Raw genomic sequence first — 26893 nt, 5'->3', positions numbered from 1 at the left:
ACAATTTCTGCTTTCGGTCCTCTTTCTGTTCCTCTTCAATAGCTTCCTTTTGGTATTTTCTAAGGGTATTTCAGGCATAGGGTTAGGGTAACAAGAAGAACTAGACCAGCTGCAGAGGCAACCTCAACAGCAACCTTGTCATTGAGTTCTTCTTGTCTGTTTTGCTTCATTATTCTATGTTAAACCTTTGCAAAAGAGGTTCCTTCCTTCCTGTTATCACTTATGTTACAGCAGCTCCAAACCTTCTTTTTTGTCTCTCTTTAAGTTAATAAGACAAACTCTGTTTGTCAGGTTATTCAGAAGAAACAAAATGCATCCTGAAGACTCTCTGACATTGATAAATTTGAATGAAATGGCTTCTTACATTAATAATTATATGTTTTTCTTTGTTAAATAATGACAAAATAGTTTAGCCATGTATTATTAGGTTTAGAATAAGCACTGTAGAGCGTCCATTGTAAAAGAGTCTGGGAACGGGTTGTTACTATGGAGATGATAATATATTCCAACAAGTATTTTAATAAAAAACATTTGTTTTAGTATATTTCACAGATCTGGCCTTGAATGATCTAGTACGGTGTTGTTTACAATACTGTGAACAGTAATTCCCGAGACTGCCTAAATCCAGATAAAACAATGTGTACATACCTAATACCACACCAAAGGGCACACCACCATCTGAGCTTAAGTGCTGATGCTTGGTTTCCAATTATGTATTTTTTTCCTTTCCTCTGCTTTACCTACATTCAAGGAAGAACAGCCGCAAACGACGTGCTGAAAACCACCAACGCGAAAAGCATCACCAATTAATGCCCGTCGGCTCTGAGCAGCAAATCTAGAGCAGCTGAACCTCTTTGCACCAGTGAAATTGCAGGAGGGCAATCCTCAGAAGGAAAATCAGCTTGTTAGCTGTGGAATTAATATGAATGTTAAACAGGCTTGCTAAATTAATGCAGTGTATCTCATTTTCACTAATTAATTAGAGGTAATGGATAGATATTGCAGGTCTGGTTTGAGGCTGGGGTCCCAGTGTGCACTTTTTGTATTAAGAATTAGCTTCTGTTGTCACTGAAAAAACTATACAAAAAGTTTTAGATGAAATACCCCCCCAAGCCCCCCCCACCCATAGCAACTGGATTCTGACCTTTTACATTTTCTGAATTTTTTTAATGAATTCCCCATGACCAGAGCTTGAGGTCTTAATTGCTTCACATATTGTTATTATATTCCCTGATGTCCACTTTATTTTGAAAGACTACTGAATGTTCATAAACTGCAGGGTGTGCTGTGATGTTTGAGGGTTCTCATTAACAGCAGCATACATGAGACATCATGGCTGCTTAGGGCGCTGTGGGAGATGACATGCTTTATCATTTTTTTCTCTTTGTTTGTCTTGCAGCTGATTAACCAGAAGATTGTCATGTGTCGTCAGCTGTGGGGCTGTGAAACATTCACGTACGTGCTTGAGTACCTGCTGACCATCGGCAATTACCTCAACCAGCATGCCGGCAAAGAAAAGGCCAAGGGATTCCGTCTCTCATCCTTAACGAAGGTATGACCCAAGTATGACCTAAAGAGGTGCAAAGGCTAATAAGACTTCTCATTGGAATATAAGCCTGCTATTTCTGTCCAACTCAATCAACTCTGCCTCTCTTTTTTTCCCCTCTCTCTTTCCCCCTCTTGCCCTCTCGCTCTTATCCTGTGTAATCTCTCTGTTGTTCTGTCACGCTCTCTGATGGTGTTTTCACCCACCTCTTTCTATGCAAATTGGACCGACACAACAACTTCAAAAAACGGATAACTAACACATCAAATTAACCAATCTACGGTGCCTTGCAATTTCACAATTGATTTAGTTTGCCGTGTCTGTCACCGCACATGGCCATACTCACCAGTCATGCTTTTGTTTATTTAATACACATAAGCTGATCCCTTTCGAGAAAATTCCCTTAATTCACAGAATTTGCCAGACTTTTATGGAAATGTGCTGCTGCAAACCATTTGAAAGGATACCGCCTTCTGTCTCACGCTTTCCTACTCTTTCCTTTCTCTTTACTTTCTCACTCAATTTCCATTTCTCCTCTGTCCGTCCTCCCTCGCCCAAACCTGCCCCGCAAGTCACACGTCCCCAGCTCTATCTCCAAAAGCACACGTTTCCTTTTCCTACCCTTTCTCTCATCTCATCTCCCCCTGCAAACAAATCTTGCGAGCTCACAACCATTCGGCGCTCAAAGATCCGATAGGTCACCCTTCCCTTTACGGCTCCCGTTATTCCTTTCACTTAAAGGGATAGAATGAGGGAGAGAAAAAGAGGGCACTTTTTAGGCACCCAGCCTTCATTAGCCTTACTGTTCCTGTGTTGTGCATTTGTTTTGGGATTATTTCAGGCCTGGCTGAGTCGTTAGTGCCGAGGTTGTAATTTGTATCGATTGTTATCAGCCTGTGTGGAGACTAGATCTGCTCCCGCGGCAGCAAGATTTAAGGGCACTTGCTCCACATGCGAAAAGACTTCCTCCCTGTCTAATGAGACAGAGGAGTTCACTGCGTTTGCTTTGTCCTTGTACCACAACTCTATCTTTGTTTCTGTCCCTTTTTCTGGAGTAACTGAAAGGCAGTGCCGGCAGGAGTCTCTGAACATGTAGGGCCAGCTATCTTTCAGTATTAAATTTACTTTTGCTGAATGTTTTATGCTGCTACAAGACTGGCGTTCCTTAGGGATTGACAGCCTTTAAATTGGTAAACAACAAACTAGAAAAAGTACAGGATTATCCAAATCTCCACTGCCTTTCAATTAGGAGCCACTCTTGTAGAGACAGATGCATATACAATTATTCTAATAGGAGTGCTACAAATAAATCTACAGGGATGTGTGCATTTTCTACATCTTTATTGAGCAAATCTCAGTTTATTTGCATGGTTGATTGCTTCATATGAAAAGATTTAAATAAAAGTGATGTGAAATTTTCATTCAGTTAAAGGCACCGTAGTGCAGCAGGTAGTATCACACAGCCCCAGATTCGATCCTGGCCTCGGGTTAATATCTGTGTGGGATTTTCATCTGGCTTTCTGAATTCCTTACATATCCCAAAGACATGCCAGCACATAGAATAGCAACTTGAAATTGTCCCTAGGTGGGAGTGAACGTGTGTGTGTGTGTGTGTGTGTGTACCCAGCAATGGACTGGTATCCCGTTCAGGCTGTATTCCCAACTTGCGCCCTGTATTCTAGGATAGGCTGCGTCTCCATGGTGACCCTGACTAGCAAAAAGTTGTTACTGAAGACGAATTTCTTGCTTGTAAATATACCACATAATCAGATCTCATGACACAGTCCATTCTAGTATGAATTTAAAAGAAATACAACCTCCTTGCCAGAGTTCTTTGACATAAACACACCTAACAATATGGTGGAGCACACACTCAATGGTACACAGGGAACCTGGAGAACACATGGCAAGTCAAGAAGCAAGGGATTCCAATCAACCTAAAACACATGTCTTGAACTGCAGGAGGAAACTGGAGTACCCAGAGAAAACCTTGAACCACAGGGAGAATTTGCAAACTCCACAAACACAGGACAGTGAAGGGAATCAAACCCGTAGGTGTCAGGCAGATGTTCTAACCACAAAGCCTTTGCTTCATTTTCACCTTGATGACATTTGATTTTACTTGATGTGCAGATCTTGTGGTGTTTTAAAAGCTTTGTAAGTTTATTTATAGCATAATTTACCTGATTTTCCAATCATACTAATGCGACAAGACCATTGTGATGGATACAATTTATAAGCAAAGATTAAGTGATTTTTCTTCAGTAATCAGGCAAATGCATTTTTGTTTATATGCTTATCGGATTCAGAGGCTAGCCATTCAAATATAATCTGTTTCTAGGCATTCCTGTTTTTCCAACCAGAAGCTCTGGGATGTATTTAGATCAGCAACTCGGAAAAAATCAGCTTGGAGTTCCATGTACAGCAAATTGCAGTATCAGAACCTACAACACAGTCCCTTCTAACATCTTCCTACATTCACCTGTCACAACACAGTGCCACCAAAACCCAAGGCCTTCTGTAACATGCCATTTGCTGTGTTTTTACCTAACAATAATAACAAGTAAGCGAGGGTAGTCATGGTGATCTTTGTATAACATCAGGTCGCTAGCCTTAAAAAAGAAAGCGTAATTCACTAAAACGACAGAGAAAGGTTCCAATTTTAGTTGCACTGTGACTCTACTATGTGTGTAAATAACATGCTGTAATCATGCAGTGTGTCAGTAGCACGTGGGTGTAGAATTTTCTCTTTCTGTCTTTGGCCTTGGGTTATTCAAGCACAAATGAAGAAATTTTTATCTCCATGCAAGCTTGAATCCTGTGGCCTTTGTTCTGATAGGAGTGCTGGATGAAGTCTTTGTGTGTGTGTGTGTGTGTGTCATACTTGTTCTTGAGGTTTGTGGTTTCTCAGGTGGAGGTGCAGGTGCATGAAAGTATTCCTCATCGTTCATGGCTTTTTCTTCCTCTCTGCTCCCTAAAGCTTTCGCAACTACGTGGGAATGAGAAGAAGTTCACCTTGCTGCATGCCCTTGTTGAGCAGATCATGTTGCATGAGCCCCGTTTGGCCACGTTTTTCCAGGAGTTGACGGAATTTGAGACCGTCCCAGGGGGTAGGCTAATCAAAATTGCAGCAAAATGGAAGATTGGATTGTGGCTTTTGGAATTGGTTTTATTGAATGCCTTTGTTGATTGTGTTTTTGTGTGCTTTGTTTCATTAGCATCAATTAAAGGCCTAACAGCTGAGGTGGATGGTAAGTATTGTGTTTTTAGTAATGGGATAATATGCTGTTTATGGCAGATTGTACAAACCAATTTCCAATAATTTCCCCAAAAAAATGTACCATATTTTGCATGAAGGTTTAGTTGTTTAGTTGTTTAAAAAACCTGTTGCTGTTTATTTGAATGTTACTGAGAAAAAGGCTGAAGGCACAGAATTATTGGAATCTGCTGATGACTGATGGGCTGCTGTCAGGTTTAACCAAGAGCAATAGTAACTTTCTCAGCGGTGATGGGCTCAGATGGCTTGCTTCATAAGCTTAAAGACTTGACATCGGTGTAAGATCTCCATTGTGCCAATGTGGGCCTTTAGAAAGAGTCCATTTAAAAGAAGGTTCTGCCTCAGTGAACATGGAAGATGGATGATCAGTACCTTGTCTCACCTTCTAGTTGTGAAGAATGAGCTACAGAAGGTCATTCAGTACAGGAAAACATACAAGTGGAAAAACCAGCACTCCAAATTCTCGAAAGACTTAAAGGTAATTTTTGCATTGTCGCTATATAATAAACTGTTAAGGCAAGACATTACAGGTAGAAATGATTTTAGTTTGGATTTTGTTCAAGTGAACTGCTTTTCCAGATATCCGACGTCTACTCTTATACAGAAACATCAAACTAAGCCGTAATATGTTTATTTCACTGTTTATGTCTGCTCACAACCACCATGTTATCTGAAACATAGCAATTTTTTATTTTTTTTGCAATTTATTAATAGGCTTTAGTTCAGCAAAATATGTGTGCATTTATGTGTAATTATGATATACGTGACAGTTACCTTTAAAAACATTGGTTGTTACTTTGTTCAGAAAAATTTCAGATTCCAGATGTCTTGCATTCAAGAAATTTTACTCATACATTCACATCCCTATTTAGAAGCTTAATTAATTATTGATGAATTTAAAATGTTGATATACCATAAAACCAGTGCACTGATGAAAAATAAATGGCATTCCAACAAACTTTTCTGTAGGTCTTTATCTTGAGAGACATAAAGAGAGAAATAAACATCTTAATTCTAAAATCATTCATAGACTACATTTTTGGTTATAATCATTCATAGACTACATTTTTGGTTATAGGTGTGCAAATTTACACATATCATGTTTACACATGTTTTTATTTTAGCTTAAAGTCCCTAATTACCTGTAGTGTCTTGCTTTTGTCTCTGTATAATATTATATCTAGGGACTAATCTGAACTGCTATACATTGGCTATGATTCTAATAGTATTATACAGAAACTTCACTGGTAAAATGCTCTTTCTGGTGTTTTTTCTCATTCTTGCCTCTGAAGTGTATAGTCTAACTACAACCCAATATATAACCTTTCGGCTGAACTAGATGCCTCATACAACACCAGCAACATAAAGCAGAACTCTGCCCTTGTGGTGATACTCCATACTCCTTCATATTGTTCCCCTAAAGAAGTTTCACAATCACCAAAATTCATCCACTCCCTGTAAAAAGCTTCCTGTGATGCCAGACATTGGGAAACAAGTGGCAGTAATACCAGCCTTAGAGGTCAATCGCACTCAGTGGATGAGAAAGCATTCCTCTAACTCCCGTTCTTCTTTCATCTCTGACTATAGACAGCCATCGAAAAGTATGAAGCGGATCTCAGCCAGCTGACGAAGAGGTGCACGGAGATGAGGAAACTCTACGCTGACATATTGGTAATCCCTGAGTTATTATTCCAATATCTTGTGTTGTGTTGCCCGGGGAGACGGATGAACCAGAAGCCTGCCGCTTTGTTGAGATCGGCCTTCTCAATTGTTTCTCTGCTTATCTCTACAAGGCAAAGATGGAGAAAAAGGGGGGTGTAATTCAGACAGACGATTCCTCAAGGTTACTATGCTCTCTCCGTGCCATAGTGTCACCAGCTAAGCACTGCTGTGATGGACGTCCTGAGACACTATTAGGAGTTGTTGACTACTAATAATTTACACAAACCATCAGGACTGCTTCATTAGGGATTCACTGGTCATTCTTGCTTTTGATTGAGCTTATGCTTTCAGTATATTTATAATTTATGATAATAATTGTAATCATGTACTTTTAACAATGAACAATGATTCATGATTAGTTTAAAATGCCAAATCAGTGCCATAGCTGCTACAGGTTTACTTCTAAGTTTGCTAACAAGATCCAAGTAATTCGCCTGTTACATGTTTTCAGCTATTACTCCACATTAAAGCAGGACTAAAATCTAACCTGGCAATCCTGGAATAGGGCTGATCAGATCTTCGCTGCTGCACTATGCTCTCTGCACTATGTGCTCCCAGAAAGACAAAGAAAACGTCTTTTTTCCCCCTCAGTCTATAATGTACATTTTCCCCAACTGTCCCAATTTTCCCTAAGACTATCCATCATCTCTAAAAGTGTTATTGGTCTTCTGTGAGAATTTGGGCTTGTGAGAGTGAGACAGTGGTGAGTGGTGAGTCCGTAGCTGGGGAAGGGGAATTGCTTTAGTTTCACAATTACAGCCCAAAGTTTGGTCCCCCATCACCAATAAAGGGGAAGTAACTCAGGTTGGCCAGTAAGAGTAAAAAAGAAGCAGAGTTAGCGAACACAAAAAGACAAGACAGAGAACCTAGGGGTTGGACTGAGCACGATTAGGGAGTAGGACAGGAGAGAAGGAGACAGAGGGAATGATAGGAGTGTAGTGCAGTGACTCCAGCATTATCAGTGACAGACCGCCTTGCCCATGTTCCCCTGGGTGTTCAAATGTCTTACTGTTTCATCATTGTCCAGGACTGAACCCTTGGCCTTAGATGAGGCAAAGAAAAGCCTGACAGCAAAGTCCCAGTGTTGATTTAAGTCTTATTGTGTCCTTTTGCATCCACATCAAATGCTAGCTTTGATTGATTTCAGATTTGATTTTGACTGAATGCTTGAAATTAAGTAATCATTGTTTAACTGTAATATAAACATGGTTACATGGTTATATGGTCACCATTTATTCTATTTTCTCTTTAGGTGAAATTCGGAGAGCCCTTGGATCAGGATTCTCAAGAAGTGTTTGGCTGGGTTTGCCAGTTTATCAACGAATTCAAAAAGGTCCACGCAGAGTTCACGTGCTGAGACTTGCCACCACCAGAGTGTTTATTGGTGTGTACGTGCATATGTGTGTGTGTGTGTGTGTGTGTGCTTTTGTGTATGACTAAGAAGCCTGACCTGGCCTCTCAGGCATATCAGAGAAGGCGTGTCGATCCAAAGACCATTTGAATGTCAGTCTAAACTGAAGAGCAAGGTTTTCGGTGAGCAGCCTAATCCAAGGGTTTAATGAAGGATTTGCTGGATCTATTGCCGATCCGGTGTTTACTTTGATTAAAAGTCCTGGGCAGATTTACTGAAAGCTGAAAGCAGCTCTCTCTCACTCCAGTCCATAACAAAGAGCACTGCTGGATGCACTGCTAGCTCAGGAGAAACTGCTCGGTTGGAAGCCGATATAGATCGGCTGTTACTTTTTTGGAGAGCTCTTTCAATGGAAGTTACTGGGCTGGAGATGACAAACGGGGGCTGCCAAGCTACCAGCGGCCACACAGCTGCCCAAGAAGGAGGGAGGGCAGAGCAATGGCCAAAGCCAGCTGAACCCCATACACACATATCTCTAGACGCTTCAACATGAAGACTTCGCTGGACTGCTTTTGTTCCTCCTCTTCATTTAAATTAGCTTTGCAGATAAGCCATGCTTTAGATTGATTTTGCTCTGTGACTTGAGGGAGCATGGGGCTCTATGTGTCTTACATTTTAAGCAGACATCAAGCAGCAGACAGATGTGTCCTTGATTTTAAAAAGCTAAATATTTTGAAATAATGGAAGTCTAGGCAGCTCATTGCTCACATGTGCCACAAAGCAGTATTTCAACAAAATCGATTGCCATTGAAAACCCAAGTGTTGCAGCATACATGAGAACAGGTCAGAGATAATAAAAAAGATGTGTTTGGTAATTCAAAGTGAGAAAGGAAACCCAGAAAAGTTTGATTTTAGGCAATGTGCACAGTACTGTGAAACAATAAAACTGAACCGATTAAATTGATATAATGTTTTTATTGCATATGTCTCTGGGATGTCTGCAGGCCCTGGAGGAGTTTTATAATACTCAAATCATCATCTCTGTCTGGCAGACGAAAAATCCCTTCTCTCTACACTCTAGATGTGCAATCTTTAATGTCACAAGAACAATAACATAGAAAGTGGACCTTGGAATGATCCAATAAGCATTGGTATTGTAGCCAATTAAACTATGGTGCATCTGAAGCCAGAATGTGAGGACAGTGGATGACCTATGGATACAAGGTTAGCAGAGTTTTTGTCCATAGATGCCACAAGACAAACTCTTCTATCATTCATGCGCATTGGGATAATTTATTAGCAAATGCGTTTAAACGCATTATTGGATAAAACACAAACTTAACCGACAACATATCTAGCCTTCAATATATATATATGATTTTTACATTAATAGCGCCAGTTTGTGTTATGTTCACACCTTTTTTTGAGTCTATTATGGGTTGCATTGAAATTTCCAGACTAACAAAGTACATTTGTCTGCTTTCTGGTCGACTAGTTGATGCATGCATTCACTAGTCGTGTTGTCGGGGGCGGTGGAAAAAAAAAGACGGTGAGACAGACAGTAAGGAAATGAAAGCAGACAGCAAAGAAAAGCAACTAAATATACTTTACTAGTCTGAAACTATTTCAGAATAGATGAAGCCAATTCTACAGTCAGCTGCACATTGTGTAAGACTATATTTCTTTCTTTCATTTTAATGTAACATTATCACTTTTATATTATTTTGGATGAAGTGTAAATTCCTCTTGAAGGAATTCCTCCTGCAGTTATATTTGCTGTCCTGTAAAGTCAAATAAATTGTTAATGAAATCCTTGCACTGTGGCATAATGAATTCTGTAAAAGAGTGCATTCGCTGCTACACGTTGCATGACACTATCCAATCACACTCTGCTTGCTTTGAGCCTGGAAGCCAAGCCAGACTCATTTGCAGATTATACAAAGGCAAGTCTGGGACAAATAATTCTACCCAAGAAATGCTGTTTATTGATCTATATAGAGGACTCTGTTTGATGGACATGAGCTTTCATGCTGTGTGTTCTCAGTTCCACAAAAACAAATTCATCTGATCCAGCAGATCATCATTTTATTAGGAACTGGTATGCTGTTTGTCCACATTCTGAAGCATTTACCCTAAACAGATGCCAATCAGGATACTCTGCATTTCTTTGGACTGGGAGGAAACCCTTGAAGTACAGGGAGAACCTGCAGACTCTGTACATACTGTTCGGAGATTGTCACACTGAACCGAGGCTGAGGCAAAACCGCTATCTGCGGTTATCCCAAGTGTTTTTGTAAATGTATGGTTGTTAATTTAAGCATTGTAAATTCAAATTTCACATTTTCATCTGTTGTTGATCAAAGTTTATTTATTAAAATATCTTGAATCAGTTTTTGATTAATCTATGAAAAAGAAGAAGGAGTCTTTATTTGTCATGTATATATTATAGCTTGTTAGGAATCTGGGGTCAGTGCACAGGGTCAGTCATGATACGGTGCCCCTGGAGCAGACAGGGTTAAGGGCCTTGTTCAAGGGCCCAACTATGACTATGACTATTTACTTAACTGGTAAAAATAACAAACAGCACAACCCTTAGTGTATATGGGGGAAACAACTTCATGTCTCTGAATTAACAGGGCTAACCTTTATCTCCACGTCCCTAACGTCCTCTGATCTCCTCTGAGTCTGGTTTCAGAGCCACCGCACATGGCCAGCTTTTCATCAAGCACCCCATGCTATTTGTCTGAGAGGATTACAGATGAGAGAAGTTATTTCTTGCCGCTTGAACCATCCCACCTGTCGTACATGGGAGCTTTGTGAATTTGCACCGACGCTGCCTTTCAATCACTGAAACCTCCTGAAATGTTCCTTTTCCTATATTGCTCAGGCATCGCCTTGTTTAGAGAACTAACTCATAGTTTACATAACTGACTCCTATTTCTGTTTTGTCAAGAGCAAGATGCTGAAATGTGTGTTTTTGTGTTTTTCCCCCCCCGGTTTGTTATTGCTTTGTACTGTAGGATGAATTGCTTTTATGGAAAAGCAGCATTTGAGGCAACGTAGTGTTTTGTAATTATTTCGTCATCGTCGACTGTGTGAAAAGTACAGAGTAAAATCAAGGCTTAAGGCTTTTCGGCTTTTCCTGAAGGTTAATTGAAATGAATTTATATTCCGAATGTAGAAACGGATATAGAAAGTATAAGAGGCAAAGCTAAGCATATGGTCATACATATTTTATCATGCTTTAAGGAATTAAAATCCCATCCTTTTATTAAGTTGTTCATCTTTGAGCATATTATTCAGTAATCAAAATGAATTATTCAGTTACTACAGTAAAACTAATATGAAAGGTTTGTAGTTATGGGAGTCAGAACAGGCCATGGATGTTTATGGGGATAATAGATTTTTAGATCAGCTAAAAGTTTGTAAGCACTTCCTGCAATGGCTCATTGTGCTTTTTCCCAATACACGTCCTGAAGTAGTGAGTCGTTTCATTTTACAACATGGCATACATAACCGATAATTTCCTGTCAGTCTGCAACGGCATCCTTTTTAAGAGAACCTGTCAGTCTTTGGCTAGGAGCCATTTAAGCATTTGATCCCTCTTTGCGAAGCCATAAATAACCATTCATATTTGTTTACGAGTGCTACTTCAAATAATCTAGCTGGTGAGTGATTGACCATACAGCTCTTACATTAGGTACGTTGCAGTTGATGGCATAAGTCTATAATGCCTCTAGGATGAAATGAAAAAGACAAATAGATATGGTGTATAGAATCATTGGAAATGTAAATGCTATTTTTGTGGGCAGTGTTGCGTCATTGCCTCATTAAGCTGGAAACAGGTTCAACCTAAACTTGGGTTATTGATGTTTGGAGGTGGAGATTCATATATTTTCCCTTTGTCTGTGTCTGAGTTTCCACTGGGTTCTCTGGTTTCTTCCCAACTCCTATTAGGTGGACTGGCTACACTAAGTTGCACCTGGTTGTGAATAGTATGCTAACTTGCTCACTATTTTATGCTATTTATTTGTAGTATAAATACTGGTGTGTTCATACTGAATATTCCACAAAAATGAAGTGATGCTTTTATTCAAATAAAAAAAAAAAAATGAAGTGTGGAATGTTGGATACTTCATGCACTCATGGGTCTCAGCTTTGGTTACGTAGTGGAAGAGGGTTTGTTTCAGTTTTCATGTTTTGTGTGAATGAGTGTGTGAATATTGCCATGTGTAGTGTGTTCCCACCTTGTTCCCACTGTTCCTGAGATAGGCTCTAGCTGTCTAGTTGTCAGTTATATATGCATGCACTAATATTTATTCTTTTTTTTTTTTTTTTTACTAGAATTTAATCTCCTTCATCAGACAGACCAGACACTAGCAGAAATTCAACACCCTTGACCAACCTGGCATTGTATTTAGGCTTGTAAGAAAAAAAACAGCCATTTTGTGACCCCATTGTAAACCACTCAGATTAAACAATTTTCCGGGCCACTGAAGTTGACAAAACCATGCTGCCAGTTTGCTGCCAGTATACGACTCAACTCCAAATCTGTAGCTCTCTCAGAGTCACCCCATCTGAGAGGGTTAACCACTGACTCCACATCACTCACCGTGTTGTTGAAGTTGCTAACAATCTGACCAAACTCATTATTAATGACTGTCACGCCTGTCAGGAGAGGTACAGCCTCAAAGAACTTTTCATCCTGGTCTTTGGAACGTTATTGTATGCTCAGAGCTGTTGAACTGGGAAAGCTCACTTTGTTGATTGTTTTAATCCACAGTGCCGTTTTAATGTTTCAGTGTTTGATTTCTGATAACAATAATAGTAATAAAGATCCTAGCTTGCCTCAGGAGCAGACAGGATCAAAACCGAATATATATATTTTTTTTACCTCCTCTGTTTCCTCTAAAGAACAGACTTGTTACGTACTCACAAAAGCGAGTAACTGAAATAAATTAGATGCTGGAGGCTTTTGGATGAATTTTAATGTCGTGTGCTCTTCAGCAGAGAGACCTCTTCACCTGTGTCTACACACTGTGATGTTCAGAACAAAGTCAGCCACATACACATCAATAAAATGCATCTACCTCCCTATGCTAAACGGACAATACGTTGACTGACTGTGGCCTCTGGTCGCGTTGAGCTCTCCATATCCCACTGAATTATAATCACGCTCACAACTGGACCCAAGAGGCTTTCCACCACAAACAGTGTCAATAGGTTGATGTGATGAGGCTGTTCTACCTAAGAATGCATATATATATATATATATATAAATGCAGGGCACTGAAGGTTGCTTCATTTGTAAAAAAGTCTCTTTCTAGATTAGGCCTAGATTATCCTTTGGGGTTTGTCCTGAAGAATGGACTGGCAAGAATCCAATAATCCTTCCTCAATCAAATATTAATTCTTCATTCTGACGCTCCCGCTAGGTGTTGTTTGGTCATTGCCCATTATGGGATGCCCAATAATAGAGAAGCCCACAAACATTTTGCTACTCACAATCATCTAAAATATAATTGAAGATTATGTATGTTGTTATGCTGAAAGGGTAGATATTGATCAGTGATTTGTACTCAGTCACATTAAACGTGCACACAAGTAAATAAAGAAATTACTTACCTTTGTGTATATTTGATGCGAATGAGGGCCTGAGAGATGCTTTAGCCTGGTCAAGATCTTGATGGATCGCTCCAACTGATGGGATCAACCAACAGATCTTAGGTCAGTGTCACCTACAATAACACCAAGGTCTAGTCAACATACAGGTTTGTTTTTCTAAAGGTGGAAAGAGACCAGTGATACAAAATTCTTCACCAGAGTTCAGGTTCAGAACAGTGATTCCAGAGCTGCGAAGCAGAAACCAGTGACTACCATCCTGCCTCCAGTCATATTAGCACTTGCATTTTGTTACTGATCTAAATGGCAACATTTCAGGTGAAGAAAGCATTATAAATGAACTACAAGCTATTACAACACCAATGAGCTTTTCCAACACAATTTTCCTTGTCAATATTTTACAAAGCATACAGCAATAACTTCCGCCCACTCTCACTCTGCAGCTCTTTTGTGTTACATTTTAATAGCCTGGTGATATTCACACCTAACCTAAGAATTACCACTTTCATGTTATTTTTCCTCTAAGGCAGACTGTTTTACAGAAGAAGACAGAGAGAGTGTGAGCGTTGAGTATGCTTGCTTGATTTGCAGTGTGCAAGCGTCAAGCAGCTCTGTTGTTTATTTGTGCTAACAATTGTCAGCAAAATGGCGAGGGATTATTTGTACCTTGTTTCAAGGACATAGCAGGGCAAGAACGAGACATTATAATCTGTTTGAAATGCACTGGGTTTCCCAAACACTTTCATGCAGACCCTGTATTACTGTCTAACGAATTCTGGTACCTGTTTTAATCTCAAGGTTAATTGTAGTTTTCTTTTGCAAAGGTCTGTGTTGCTGTAAAGAATACCAAAGTGATTCTTGAACATAATGCTTTAACAGACTTCTGATAAAACACCATCGTTATAGAAAGTAAAGCCTTGGTGCAGTTCAGACTATTTATTGTCTAAATAAATCTAGCAAATGACACTAAAACAATAAGCTGCCCAATCCCCCCCCCCCACACACACACAGGAGTTCAGGTACATTTTAATGTGGGTTTCTGTATGCATGACCATATCAGTACAAGCTGAACAACACTGAAATAAATTAATCATTTAAAAACCTTTGCTTTTAAACATCCTGCACGAGCTCTCTGATGTGTGGTGGGAGTAGCAGACTGCTCAAATGCCTCACACATCCATAATCACATGTGGATATGAAGGGGAACAAATTCCATAAAAAATACATAGTTGAAATGTACACTATGTGATGAAGATCCATGTATGAAGATCAGTACATTGCAAAGTCCACCATTCATGGTGACTTATGATATAAGATTATAAGTTCTGCTGCTCATCCACAAGCCCTGACTTTACTACTTTGATGAATCTTATGAGATTCAAAATAAAAATGACTCCAAGACATTATGCAAAGGCCTTCAAGAAAAAAAAATAAATAAATAACGACTCCATATCAGAGCAGAAATGTTTGTCAATAAGTCAGTGCCTTCAAGTGTACATGCTTTATATCTGTGGTTGGAGGACCTTGAGGATGTAATGCACCTTTATAATCCGTTTAAGGTTCATAGTCCTTAAGGACCACTTTTGTATCTTTAAATCAAAATGTACTTGTATAGAGAAATCCATTCACCTTGACGTACTGAATAATTCAAGATCACTAACAATAATGAAGCTTTTGATGGTGTGTTGCAATGTCAAGACTGGAGAAATCCTGATAAGTTTAGAAGATTTGTTGATCATTCTGTACCGTCTGATTTTTATTTTTTATTTTGTTTTTAAATAAAGAACCTTCCTGGCTTGACTGGACACCTGGATAGGTATTTTTGTGCAGACACGTTTATTCTACACCGCCACTATGTGCTGAGATTTCCCATAATTCACATGGCGCATCACGATGAGCACTAAGGTGTTCTGTGGGAATCTTGTGACCCAAACGTCGCCAGGCATTAAAGGCTGCACGCGCGTAGAAACGGTGTAGAATAGCGCACAGGATAAAAGATTTCCCCTTTCAGTCAGTGTAAAATTAATTGGGCGGTAATTGCGCGCGCACTGCGGTTGCGCCTCTCTCTCTCTCTCTCTCTCTCTCTCTCCAGAGCTCAATGCCAGGGAAAGAAGCTCGCGTGGAGTGATGACACTCAGCCACAGTGCTGAGGCGCGCGTGCCTCTCTGCTGTACCGTGTTCCTCCTCGTGGAGTTTAAATCATCCGCTCATTAGCAGAACAGAGGGAAAATAAATATTTTTCTACAAGAAATAAATGAATAAATAAAATGACTCCAGTTTCAGAATCAACGCGCAGCGTTTAGAGGATCCCGGCGGATTTTTCTCTGAAGCGCGCGCAGGAGGTGGGGGAAAAAAGCGCAAGGCACGAGCGGAACATTTTCGGAAGTTTGTGCTAAAGGGATTTTTCCTTTTTCACCATGCCGCGTAACTCCGCGGCTGTGTGGCTCGGCGTGCTGGCCCTGGTGGCGCTCACAGCGGCGCAGAACGACACGGAGCCCATTGTGCTGGAGGGGAAATGCCTGGTGGTGTGCGACTCGAACCCGGCTACAGACGCCAGAGGCTCTTCCTCTCCTCTCGGCATCTCAGTGCGCGCGGCCAACTCCAAGGTGGCGTTTTCAGCAGTGAGGAGCAACAACCACGAGCCGTCAGAAATGAGCAACAAAACGCGGATCATCTACTTCGACCAAGTAAAGAACGTTTGGTTATTGTATTTTTCACTTAGAAAGTTAGCCAGAAGTATTAATTCATGCATGCCTCCATCCCAATCCCAGTACTGAATTTTTGCAAATACTCCACGTGAAGGTTGGTCAAATCAGTTGGTCAAATAAATACAACACTCAGAGATAAATAAAGGTACTTTGCCTTCCGGGGTGGTACCACCAAGGGTACCTTCAGCATGCTATGTGTCTTACAATTAGGCATTGAAGAAGCTTTGCTCTGCAACCTAATTAAAGGAACAGCAAATGCACCTTCCCAGGTATAAGATATATATTAAACGTACAAAACGATGTTCCTTTAGGGGCACCCATCCCCGTAACTAGGAAAAGTACCTTTATTTTGTTACCTTTAATTCTAAGAGTGCAGGAACTGCAGATTTTCCCAGTAAAAGTCTGTGTATTATTCTAAATTGTTCAAGCAATAAATAATTAAAATCAACCATAAAAACAAACAACGAAAAGACACCACTTAAAGAAAAACATAGAAAAGCATAATAATAATAGTAATAATAATAACAATAATAATAATAATAATAATAATGATAATAATAATTACTATTATTATTATTTATTTATTTTATATTTTTTTAACTGATGTATTTATTTTTAAGTCAGCAGAATGCAGATTCAGTCACTGATATTAAAACAACAGTGAATTATCCATTTTTGTTAATGGAGTTGGTTCATGACACACACACTCACACAAAATGTATTTATAATGATTCATTCACGTTATAAGATCATAGATTTTTTAGGGGTTTTTTTTTGCGGATGTCTGTGTAAATATCCTATAGACTTTAAGTATTCTGTACGTTCTGAAAGTCACCAGTTTCAGTGTAATATATGGAACATGGGTGTGTGTGTGTATAAAATGTAAATATGACAGTTCTATCAGATTCAAGGCATCTTGTGTAGTCTTTCAAATCTGGTACAGGCCCCTGTTTTTCTCCACTGCTGAATTGAGACTAGGGAGCTCTAAAGAAGACCACGTAGGCACCATGAAGTGTGGAAAAGCGCACACTCAATGCACAGTATTGCCCACTGTGATGAAGTGCAGCTGTGCTGTGCTACAGTCAGTAGCCTACATAAATCATTACCGTGCACTCCTTACCTGTTTATACCTGCTGCAATGCAATTCATAAATCAATGCTAATCATTAAATCTTAAGTCATACATCACACTGCACCTTGCATAATTGTATTTTACATTTATGGATCACTGATATAGCTTTTGTGTATGGTTACGCAATATACTTGTTACCTTTTGAATTCAATGCAATACAAGGCTGCAAAATGCAAATGAACCCTTCCAACCGATTACAATTTTTTTGTGTGCTTAGATGCTACAGATGAGTGTTTCTGTGGGTGTTTTTGATGATTCATGGCTTTCACATGATCCAGTAGGCATAAATGATTTTAATCAAAATGATGCAATTTGTAACCATATCAACAGACATTCCGTAAGGTCCTTTCTTTTTTCTTTGTAAGGTATTATATATATATATATATATATATATATATGGTCAGTATTGTTCAGCTTCATATTGTTTTGCATTATAACTCTGAGCTCATGCTGCACTGACTTCACTAACCTTCTTGCTTCTCGTCATTCACTTGTCATTCAGTTCTGACACACACACCAACAGACCGGGTCAAATGCATCTGATAGAGCTCAGCTTTGGCGTTTTGGATTGACTTGACCATACAGAGCTGACATTACCTACTGCTTTGGGATATTCACTGATAGCTTTGTGTAGATCCATTTCGCCAAAATAAGATTTTTGCTCATTTATTGAATCTCAGTTATTCAATAAAAGCTGAAGCATGTAATGGATATAATTTTTTTTGTTAGATTTATATTGCTACATGGTGTATTCTTACTAAACATTTTTATCCGTTTAAGGGGCTCAAAGTTAAGATTTGGCTCAGGCTTTAATAAAGTCTTAATTAAGCGGCCCAGCAGATGGACTACAGCATATATTAACTATTAACAAGGCAGTGTGCTACCTTTCACCACACACTGCTCTCTTCCAACTCTCCCTTCTGCTCTTTCTTATCTCGACTTCTGCAAACACAGTGCTAATAACTGTGCATTTTGATGCAGGACACAAAATAAAACTCGGCTGCTTTTTCTGCTGAGATGTGCTGCGTATAGGCCGCCCTTGAGGACCTATTATTCCTTACTCATTACTTTGGCTGCAGGGGTGGGGGGGTCTGGGGGGGCGGTGAGTGATAAAAGAAGGTAGACTGACCAGCTGCTCTCCGCCCCTGCTTTGTGCAAAACCTCATTGCACACAAATCACAAACCAACCAACCAACCATCCAACCAACCAACCATACATTCTGTCTACCCCATGGATCGAGGGCTCTTGGGGCTTTTATGTAACTCTCTGGCAGTGGAGCAAGCCGTGCTGGCCTGCTGTGTATTGTGTGAGAGCTCTGTGGATTCTAGCCACGCTCCCAACGGGATGGATACTGGTGCCGATGGTGCTTAATCTTCTCAGCACTCACTGGAACGAGCGGTTAGGGTTTGGAAAGGAGTACTGGATGCCCATTTGTGAGCTATCTGGAGCTCCTAGATATGTTTATGGCAGGTGATTGTGTCTTATCTTTCCCAGATGGCTATGACAGAAAAGAGGCAGGTGGATTAAAAAAAAAAAATATGTAGGGTTGTATAGCAAAGCTGTTCTGTTATACATGTTTTCTTCTTTGTGTATTATTTCTGGAATTCCTAATGCCAATAGTTTTGCATTTGTATGCAAGCACTTTTGATATTTCATCACTGCCAACAAAAACAACAATTGTCACACACAAAAGAAGTATAATTAATGTGCATATTGATATATTGGAGAAATGTTTGATCTGTATGGAATATCACATTGTCATTGTTTTAAATGTCAAATGAATGTACAGTGCTTAATTTGTGTATCTTTAAATAAACATTAAACACGGTATAATTTATCACATATTTGGCATAGACATATACAAAAAAAGCAATAAATCACTATAGACTGTAATGGGCCTTTTTAATGGGGGAGCCTCAAACTCTCTATTTAACATTCTTTTATTTGGCAGCCTGAGTACCTTAGTAGGCTAAAAGTGGCACAATAAGCACAATAAAGAAAGTGAGCAGAAACCTCAAAGGGCCTGAGACAATAGAGTCAGAAGAGTCACAATACCTCCTCTGCTTGTACACCAATATCTCAAGACCACGAGGAGCTTAAAGAGACAGAAAATGTGGTACATCCAATACAAAGTTTAAATTGGAGCATTCTTCTTAAAACCTTTTCTGTCTACTATGTTGGTCTATTCATTTGGCAGGCGCTTTCATGTAAAGTTCTTATAAATAAACCTGAATCCATTTTAAGCATACAGCTCTTAAAGGAGCAGATTGCTATACAAGATTGCTATACAGTGATTCAAGGTTTCCACCAATTTAACAGATACTATTACTACGTGGCAGTAGAAAGTACACTATACAGATAGGACCTGATTTACTGGGGTGAATTACCACACTGAAAAAAAAAATCTGAAATGTGGTCAGTCAGATTTAAGAAAATTATTATGTGCAGTTTTTGCTTATACTAAACAAATTCAAACAAGTTTCTACTGACTAGATTATGAGAATTATGTAGAGTTAGTGTGATCGTTTCATGTAGTATTAACGTAAACCAATTACATTTCACAGGGATGTTGCTACTGACAGGAGCTTGAAGTATAATATTAAATTTAGGTGATTGAAATAGGCATGATAGAATTGAGCAGTGGTAATGTGGCTGTTGTGAAACTCCAGTGTCATGGCTTTGATTCTCTGCTCAAGTGTGCGGTTTGGTGTTCGATTTTAATCAGGGCTTTGAAAGGACTCTTAAATCAGGTTGGATACACGCAAAAACGAATTGTGTTAATGTTAATGTTTTTTTTATAAGTGGGGATAAATTGTTGATTTGCAAAATGTTTTGTATCACCCATTACATGTAAAGTTGGGAAGGAAATCTAATGTAAACAAGGTTTTTTGCACGAGACTAAACTATGTATTTTAATGCTGTTGAAATCAGTTTATGGTCAAATATCTAATATTCAAACCAACTTTGCGAAGGGAATATTAAGTCATTTTCAGAAACTTTCTGATTCTTTTGAGATATTGAACATTTTTATTAAAACTTAGCGGATGACATAACTTTGTCCTTAACTGGTATGAATGGGCTTTGACAAATTTAATACCTTCCCTTTAGCTGTATTAATTTGCTCACATAATCACTGTTTCTGTAGGCTTTGAGGCTCAGTAAATCGCATTGTGGGTAGAAAATTAATCTTTTTCCATATACACCTTCCTGTGTTTTTCACTTTTAGATAAAATGCCACAAATTTCATATCCCTCAGGGAAAACAGTTTATAAGCAAACACTGCTCATTTGAAGGACGCAAACCTCCCTAGACTCTGTGTGTAAATCAGTTTACACATTTGTTTTGCAGGTGCTATCAGATTGGCATGTTTTTACACACCCAAATTGAAAGTAATTGTTGTAAAGTAGTGAGTTTGATTGTTTTTGACTATGAGTGATCATTAGTCTGTGGCGCTAGACTGTGGGAGCAGTTTGTTTTACATTACATATTGTTATTTTTTAATGTTAGACGAATGAGGGGATTGCAGATATATAGACTTTTCGTGCAGTTTATTTTGGTAATGATTCTTGCTTGTTAGAATGAATTTTGAATGAAAACAGGTAATGAATACACTGAAAACAACCCCATGTTTTTTTACCTAGAACATTCTGTAAAAGTCTAAGACCACTGAAAGGTCACGGTAGTCTGAAAACATTTAAGAAACTGCGTATATTTTGCAAGCTTTAAAAATTGAAGTCTTTAATTACAAATGATGTTATCAGCAGTAACTTGAGTGAACACATGAATTGGAAATTTTCTTTGTATTTGATACATTTCCCTTTTTCTGTAATAACAGTTTGCCCTCAAGCTGGACATGGATTGTGTAAAACCTAATGATTCATTTTAGATCAAAACCCCGGGATTGTCGTCTGAACACGTCTTTCAGTGGAAGGATTAAATCACAAGGAATATCTGGCCTTTTGTACAAAGGAGTTGTAAATGTCACAGTGTCACAAATTTGCTTAAATCTAAAAAGTGACCAATAAAACATTTTTATGCCTTTTTCTTTGTTTGAAATTCTGCTTTAAAACTTTATTTATTTAAACAAAAAAAAGTACAAATAGATCTAGTGGAATGTTTCACCTCCTCTGGCCAGCATGAATTAGCCTGTATATGGATTTTAGAGGATGCTAGGTGTATTGTACCATGTGGAACATTGTCCTGTCTCTTGTTTTGAACTACCATTTCCACCTCAACCCCAATATTCTGGATAGTGTTGAACTCTGGAGGATTTTGAAGGCCATTATAGCAATAAAAACTCCCTGAAATGGTCCTTGAGCTAGTGAGTTACAATACAAGCCTTGTCCCATGGTGGATTGTTAGCCTGCATATTACTGTGGATAAAACTGAGCACAGATTCTTTAGATGTGCTGTGCCATTTTTAATTATTATTATCAGGAGTTTGAATGTGGACCAGGAAAACATTTACACACAATCACAGTGCCACTACTGGACACTACTCCTGACACCAAACAAGATGAGAAGATAGATGGTGTTTTGAACATAGTTTTAGCTTTCCCTCAGGACTCTCTATTCCAAGTTTGTTGATTTTTGTACCTGACATGGTAGGCCATGAGACAGAGCCTAATAAATAGATTTTTCGAAACAATATTCTGCATACTAGTGATGACCTTGGGCACAAGGATTTTTTTCTGTTTGTTGCTCTTGTCCTTACATCCCTCTGGTTCAGATGTTGTTTTTCCACTAAATAATTTCTTGTTTTTTTTGTTTGTTTTTTTTCTTTTTGCACAATTCTTGCTAAACCCTTGAAAGGTTCATGTGGGAAGAGGAGCACGGGTAAATTATGTGTAGATGCTAGAACTGACAAGCCTAGAAGTATTTGGACTAAGGTCTCTTATTTTAGCCAAGCTAACAATCGATTAAATAACAACCGATGGTAGAAATGCTGGTTTTTACAATGCAATGCTGTCAACTTACTGAACTGTAAAATTCATCCAGTTGTATCTAACGAAGATTTTGCATTGCATTTTAAATAAAGTGCATGACCTGGTTTAGTTTAAAGTCCTGTTGTGCATAAATGTGCATTTGATCGGATGTGCATGATCGTAATAGAGATCTTGATTGGATCTCTATTCCGATCATGTGCTAAAATCTCTGGCATTTTTTAAAAAGCCTAAAAGAGGAAATACTTGAATTACGCAGTGTGGCCAAGATATTTCTTTCTAACAACATTTGTTTTTCTTTTGTTTTGTTTTGTTTTTTTTTAAACTTAATTTCATGCTTTCATGCCTCTGAAATATATTTTTTCCACCCTACAGGTTCTTGTCAACATAGGAAACTATTTCACATTGGACTCTGTATTTCTGTCTCCACGCAAAGGCATCTACAGCTTCAACTTTCATGTTATTAAAGTATATCAGAGCCAAACCATACAGGTGAGAAGGAATATGAGCAATGCTCCATGGCAGGCTTGTGCGATATAAAGATATTATCATCCCTACACCAGCTGTAGAAATGTAGGAAGCTCTGCAAAATATGCTTGTACAAGATATCATTCAAAAATATGCTAAAAGAGCAGAGTATTTGTCTCCACAATAAAAAGAGAGCTGGGATAACTGATATGTGGATCTGGAACAATTTGCTCAGGTAGATTGAACTCTACAGAATTAACAGTCACTTCCTGGAAGCCCCGCCCCCTACCCCTTTTCTCATGCGCTTTTGCTTTCTGAATACATGAATGTGGAAAAAAATCTCTTTGACTGAGCTAACATTAGACAAGTATATATGTAACATCAACTATGAGCTATATTTATTAGGCTTGTCTTTTTGTTTTTGCCTAAAGAGATTTTGACAATAAAAAGAATAAACAAATGCGGCACACCTAACAATTTATGAATAACATTAATGGTTATGATAATTAGAAGGTGGATAAATCTGCTTTTTTTTTTTTTAACTTCTCCTGTGTTCTCCTGCTCAACAGCGAGGAGCATCAACAACTTAAATCAGTCTCTCCAGGCTTTTTAGCGCAAATTCAGGCATGCTATGAAATGACCAGACATGACAGAATGACAGATTTTTCACAGATTTGGGGCCACTGTTGTGTCATGTGACGTCATCACCATGCACTTTTCCAAGCACATGTATCAAACATGAGAAGCTAAGATAGAAAGTATTTATATACGTGTCTTCACTGGTAGGAGTGTAAAAGGAGAATCATGTGCTTGCAATTTCACCAATTCAGTAAGTGTTCAAAAACAAAACAAAACAAAACCAAAACTCAGCAAAAATTTTGAAAAAATCTAACATTTGTGGCTGGAACAATCATATAAAACTCCCAGAGGGACTGTAAATTGTCATTTATGTGGAAATGATTCTTAAAAGGATTATACTGAAATGTTTTTGTAACTGTATGACTGAAGAATCACATGAATATCCACCAACCAGCTGAGTTTTCACGATTGCTGCACAGCTGGTTATTATTATTACACCTTCAGTAAACCTGAAATGGTGGAAATAATTAAACTGTTCTTCTTGAGATATTGTAAAAAAGGAAATTCTGTCTATATTACACAAGCCTACAACATGGACTCATCAATAAACATATCAGCTTAAATTTTTTTGCATTATTGTTTATGGATGATTACAGAATTTCTGTAAAACAAGCGCTGTTCCTTTAAGACATCATCAGTTTGTTTTTCTCACATCTTGTAAGACAAGTGCAGTATTGAGCTTGATAGGTGATGTCCAGCTGCACTTTGTTTGTCCGTGATTTTTTGTTCATACAGACCTCTCATCTTCTGTCTTTTAGGTGAACTTGATGTTAAACGGAAAGCCAGTCATCTCTGCCTTTGCAGGTGACAAGGACGTGACACGAGAGGCTGCTACCAATGGTGTTCTCCTCTACCTGGACAAGGAGGACAAGGTTTACCTGAAACTAGAGAAGGGAAATCTAGTGGGTGGGTGGCAGTATTCCACCTTCTCTGGATTCCTAGTATTTCCTCTGTGAAAAAGAGGGCAGCTTTTCTGTGTCGCCAACAACGTATCACCATTGTTTAACCGATCTGTCCGCATTAACAGGAAGCGCCTGGACTGGAGGCAATCCTCCAAACCTTCATTCATTCAACTGTTTGCCCAAAGTGTGAAAAGGACCGTTGGAGAAATCTCGTTGTGGCATGCGTGTTCCTGTTTTCACAATGCAAAGACACATCTAGGGACCTGCTGCGAATCTTTGTTGCCTTCATACTGTATATTTAACAAATTCAACTGAAGTATTTAGTCTCTTTCAAAGCTGTGGATTTTTCTTACCATGCGTCAGATATTAGTCACTTTTCTGATGTCCGTAGGGTCATTTTGTGTCATTCGTATCTGATCATGCATTAACTGTTTGATATGATAGCACTTCTTTTCTTTGGACAGTTCAAGGGGCACAAAAAAATGTCCTTTTAGTGCTTACACATCGTAGGGAGCCCTAGAAAAAATGAATAATAATGATGTATGCCTAAACTCAATCTCAACCCAATAAATATGGGGTCACTGAAGTGAAATTTTTGAAGATTTCCTTTCCTGCAGAGTTTTAGTCCTAATCGTATTCAGGAACAGGAATATATACAGTATAAAGAAAATTTATTTATTTATTTATTTATTTGTTATTAGTTAACTTATTTATTTATTTTTATATGTTTCCTGAACCACATTTTTTTTATTTCCTGAAAAAAAAGAAGAAAAAAAAAAGAAGTAGAAACATTAACCTTTATGTGCTTGGATTAATTGCTCTAATGAACATAAACAAATTATTAAAATAAAGGGGGGAAAACTTTATATTAACCTACAGAAATATTAAACTGAGAGTAAAGAAAAGGCAAAAAAGCTTTGTTACTATGAAACAATGAAATTTTGGATTTACATTTTTGCCCTCAAACCAGCCAGTGGAATCTCCAAGTATGTAAAGGTTTTGTGTGCCTAATGCCATAAAATTGTTTATATGGCTAATGATTGAGATAAATATAGTATTGGGTATTTTATTTGTATTTGTTATAGATTTAAAGAGGTGGCCTTGATGAAAACAAAGAGACATCCATTGCTATATACTGAACAGACTGTATTCCCGCAGCTGCCAAGATCTTGTATAAGCAAATAATCTGAGTTACACCGAAACAATTTTTGCATATATAGGGAAAAAAAAAAAGAACAACGGTTAAATGTAGAGTGATCTACAATCTACGTAACCTTTTTTCTGTTGTGAGAAATGTTGCAAAGATTGGAAAGGGAAAAGGGGATTATAGAGTTGATGATAAAAATCTGCAGATTCTGTAGATCTGAAATTCGTGCACACCATGGTGAACACGAGACTGAAAGAAGTGAACAAAAAAAAAAAAAACAACTGTCTCCCTTGTCTTATGCCTGAGCTGTTTGTGCAGATGTAGTTGCGCTGAAAATTTTGCTTAGCTGTGGCAACCTCGGGGTTAAGTTTGGTACTCGACTCTTCAGGAGCAGGCTTGGAGAGCTCGTCCCAGATAAAAACTCACTGCCATGAGTCCCGTGTATTTGCAGTGCTTCTGTTGTATATCAGAATCGCACATTTTTTGTCCCACATTGTATTTCGTGCTTGTTGTTCTGCATTGTATACAATATCTGGTGGTTTATGGGTACGAAAAGGCGCTAAGCTTTACGGTGAACATCACAAACCATGACAATATACCTAGAATGGCACTTTGAGAATGAAAAATCAATTGAACGAGAGAAATCTACCTGCAGTCATACCTGGCCTGTTTCAATTTGTAAGCTGTTATTGTAGGATGATAGTATTATATTAATATAATAAAAGAGTTCACTTTTAAGTCAGTGGTATGGTCTTCATACGGACTGGTGCCATTTTTGGTGAAATGGGAAAATATACAAGCTATTTATTTTATTCAAGCGGAATAATCACAATCACAAAAAAAAAAAAAAAAACGTACGGAAACAGAAATTCTACCATGTGGGAGAAAATGTTCCAAAAATATTGTTTTCTCAAATAATAATTTGATGTCAAACAGATGTGGACCGCAGGAAGCACTTCTCAAACACCTTACAAATCTGCCTGTAGGCTTCCTTTTAGATGTACTGGCACCTGAATTATAGTAAATTATAGTAAACTTTGGCTCTGTAATGAAACTGTTTTTACCCAAGTACTCATTCTGCTGGAGTGAGCGCTGTGAATAAATCCAACTCTTTTGGAATTGGAACTGGATTGTGTCCAGACAAAAAAATATGCAATGTGCATTGTTTTTTTTTTTGTTTTTTTTTGTCCACTGTAAAGACTATTAGAAATAAAGACTTTTAGAGATAGAGATTTTAGAAGTGACTTTGCTTTAAAATCACAAAAGGTTTTTTTTTCCCAGGCAAGGGAACTGTTAAATTCTATGTATAGACATTTGATCATTAGAGCAAAAGGTGCACACTCTCCATGTTCCAATTAAATCTAATAAATCCAATTGCACAGTTGTTGGCCATCTTACCAACATCGTAGAAGTGATAGGGATCACAGTGACACCAG

The 26893-nt window shown here is 38.4% G+C and overlaps 2 protein-coding genes across 2 annotated transcripts in view; both read left to right on the top strand.

Moving 5' to 3' along the window:
- Positions 1–10209, top strand: part of LOC131365620 (uncharacterized) — a 36771-nt gene extending 26562 nt beyond the window's left edge. The window contains exons 12-17 of the mRNA XM_058409311.1: positions 1400–1552; positions 4527–4656; positions 4765–4797; positions 5213–5301; positions 6411–6494; positions 7798–10209. Of these exons, the coding sequence (XP_058265294.1) occupies positions 1400–1552; positions 4527–4656; positions 4765–4797; positions 5213–5301; positions 6411–6494; positions 7798–7902 (594 nt within the window). The 3' untranslated portion in view covers positions 7903–10209. The remainder of the gene's footprint in view (positions 1–1399; positions 1553–4526; positions 4657–4764; positions 4798–5212; positions 5302–6410; positions 6495–7797) is intronic.
- Positions 10210–15460: 5251 nt separating this feature from the next.
- Positions 15461–24896, top strand: cbln4 (cerebellin 4 precursor). The gene is made up of 3 exons (XM_058409224.1): positions 15461–16205; positions 22677–22793; positions 24167–24896. Exons 1-3 carry the CDS (start codon positions 15936–15938, stop codon positions 24362–24364), a joined length of 585 nt encoding a protein of 194 aa, XP_058265207.1. The 5' UTR covers positions 15461–15935; the 3' UTR covers positions 24365–24896.
- The last annotated feature ends 1997 nt before the right edge of the window (positions 24897–26893 follow it).

Source organism: Hemibagrus wyckioides, linkage group LG15, assembly GCF_019097595.1.
Source record: "Hemibagrus wyckioides isolate EC202008001 linkage group LG15, SWU_Hwy_1.0, whole genome shotgun sequence".
NCBI lineage: Eukaryota > Metazoa > Chordata > Actinopteri > Siluriformes > Bagridae > Hemibagrus > Hemibagrus wyckioides.
The sequence above is the reverse complement of the archived record's forward strand: the minus strand, read 5'-3'. Positions and strand labels throughout refer to the sequence as shown.

Coding starts and splice junctions, on each gene's coding strand:
- cbln4 (XM_058409224.1), top strand. CDS start 15,936: ATGCCGCGTAACTCCGCGGCTGTGTGGCTCGGCGTGCTGGCCCTGGTG. Junction 16,206..22,676: donor GGATCATCTACTTCGACCAA/GTAAAGAACGTT, acceptor TCCACCCTACAG/GTTCTTGTCAACATAGGAAA. Junction 22,794..24,166: donor ATCAGAGCCAAACCATACAG/GTGAGAAGGAAT, acceptor TCTGTCTTTTAG/GTGAACTTGATGTTAAACGG.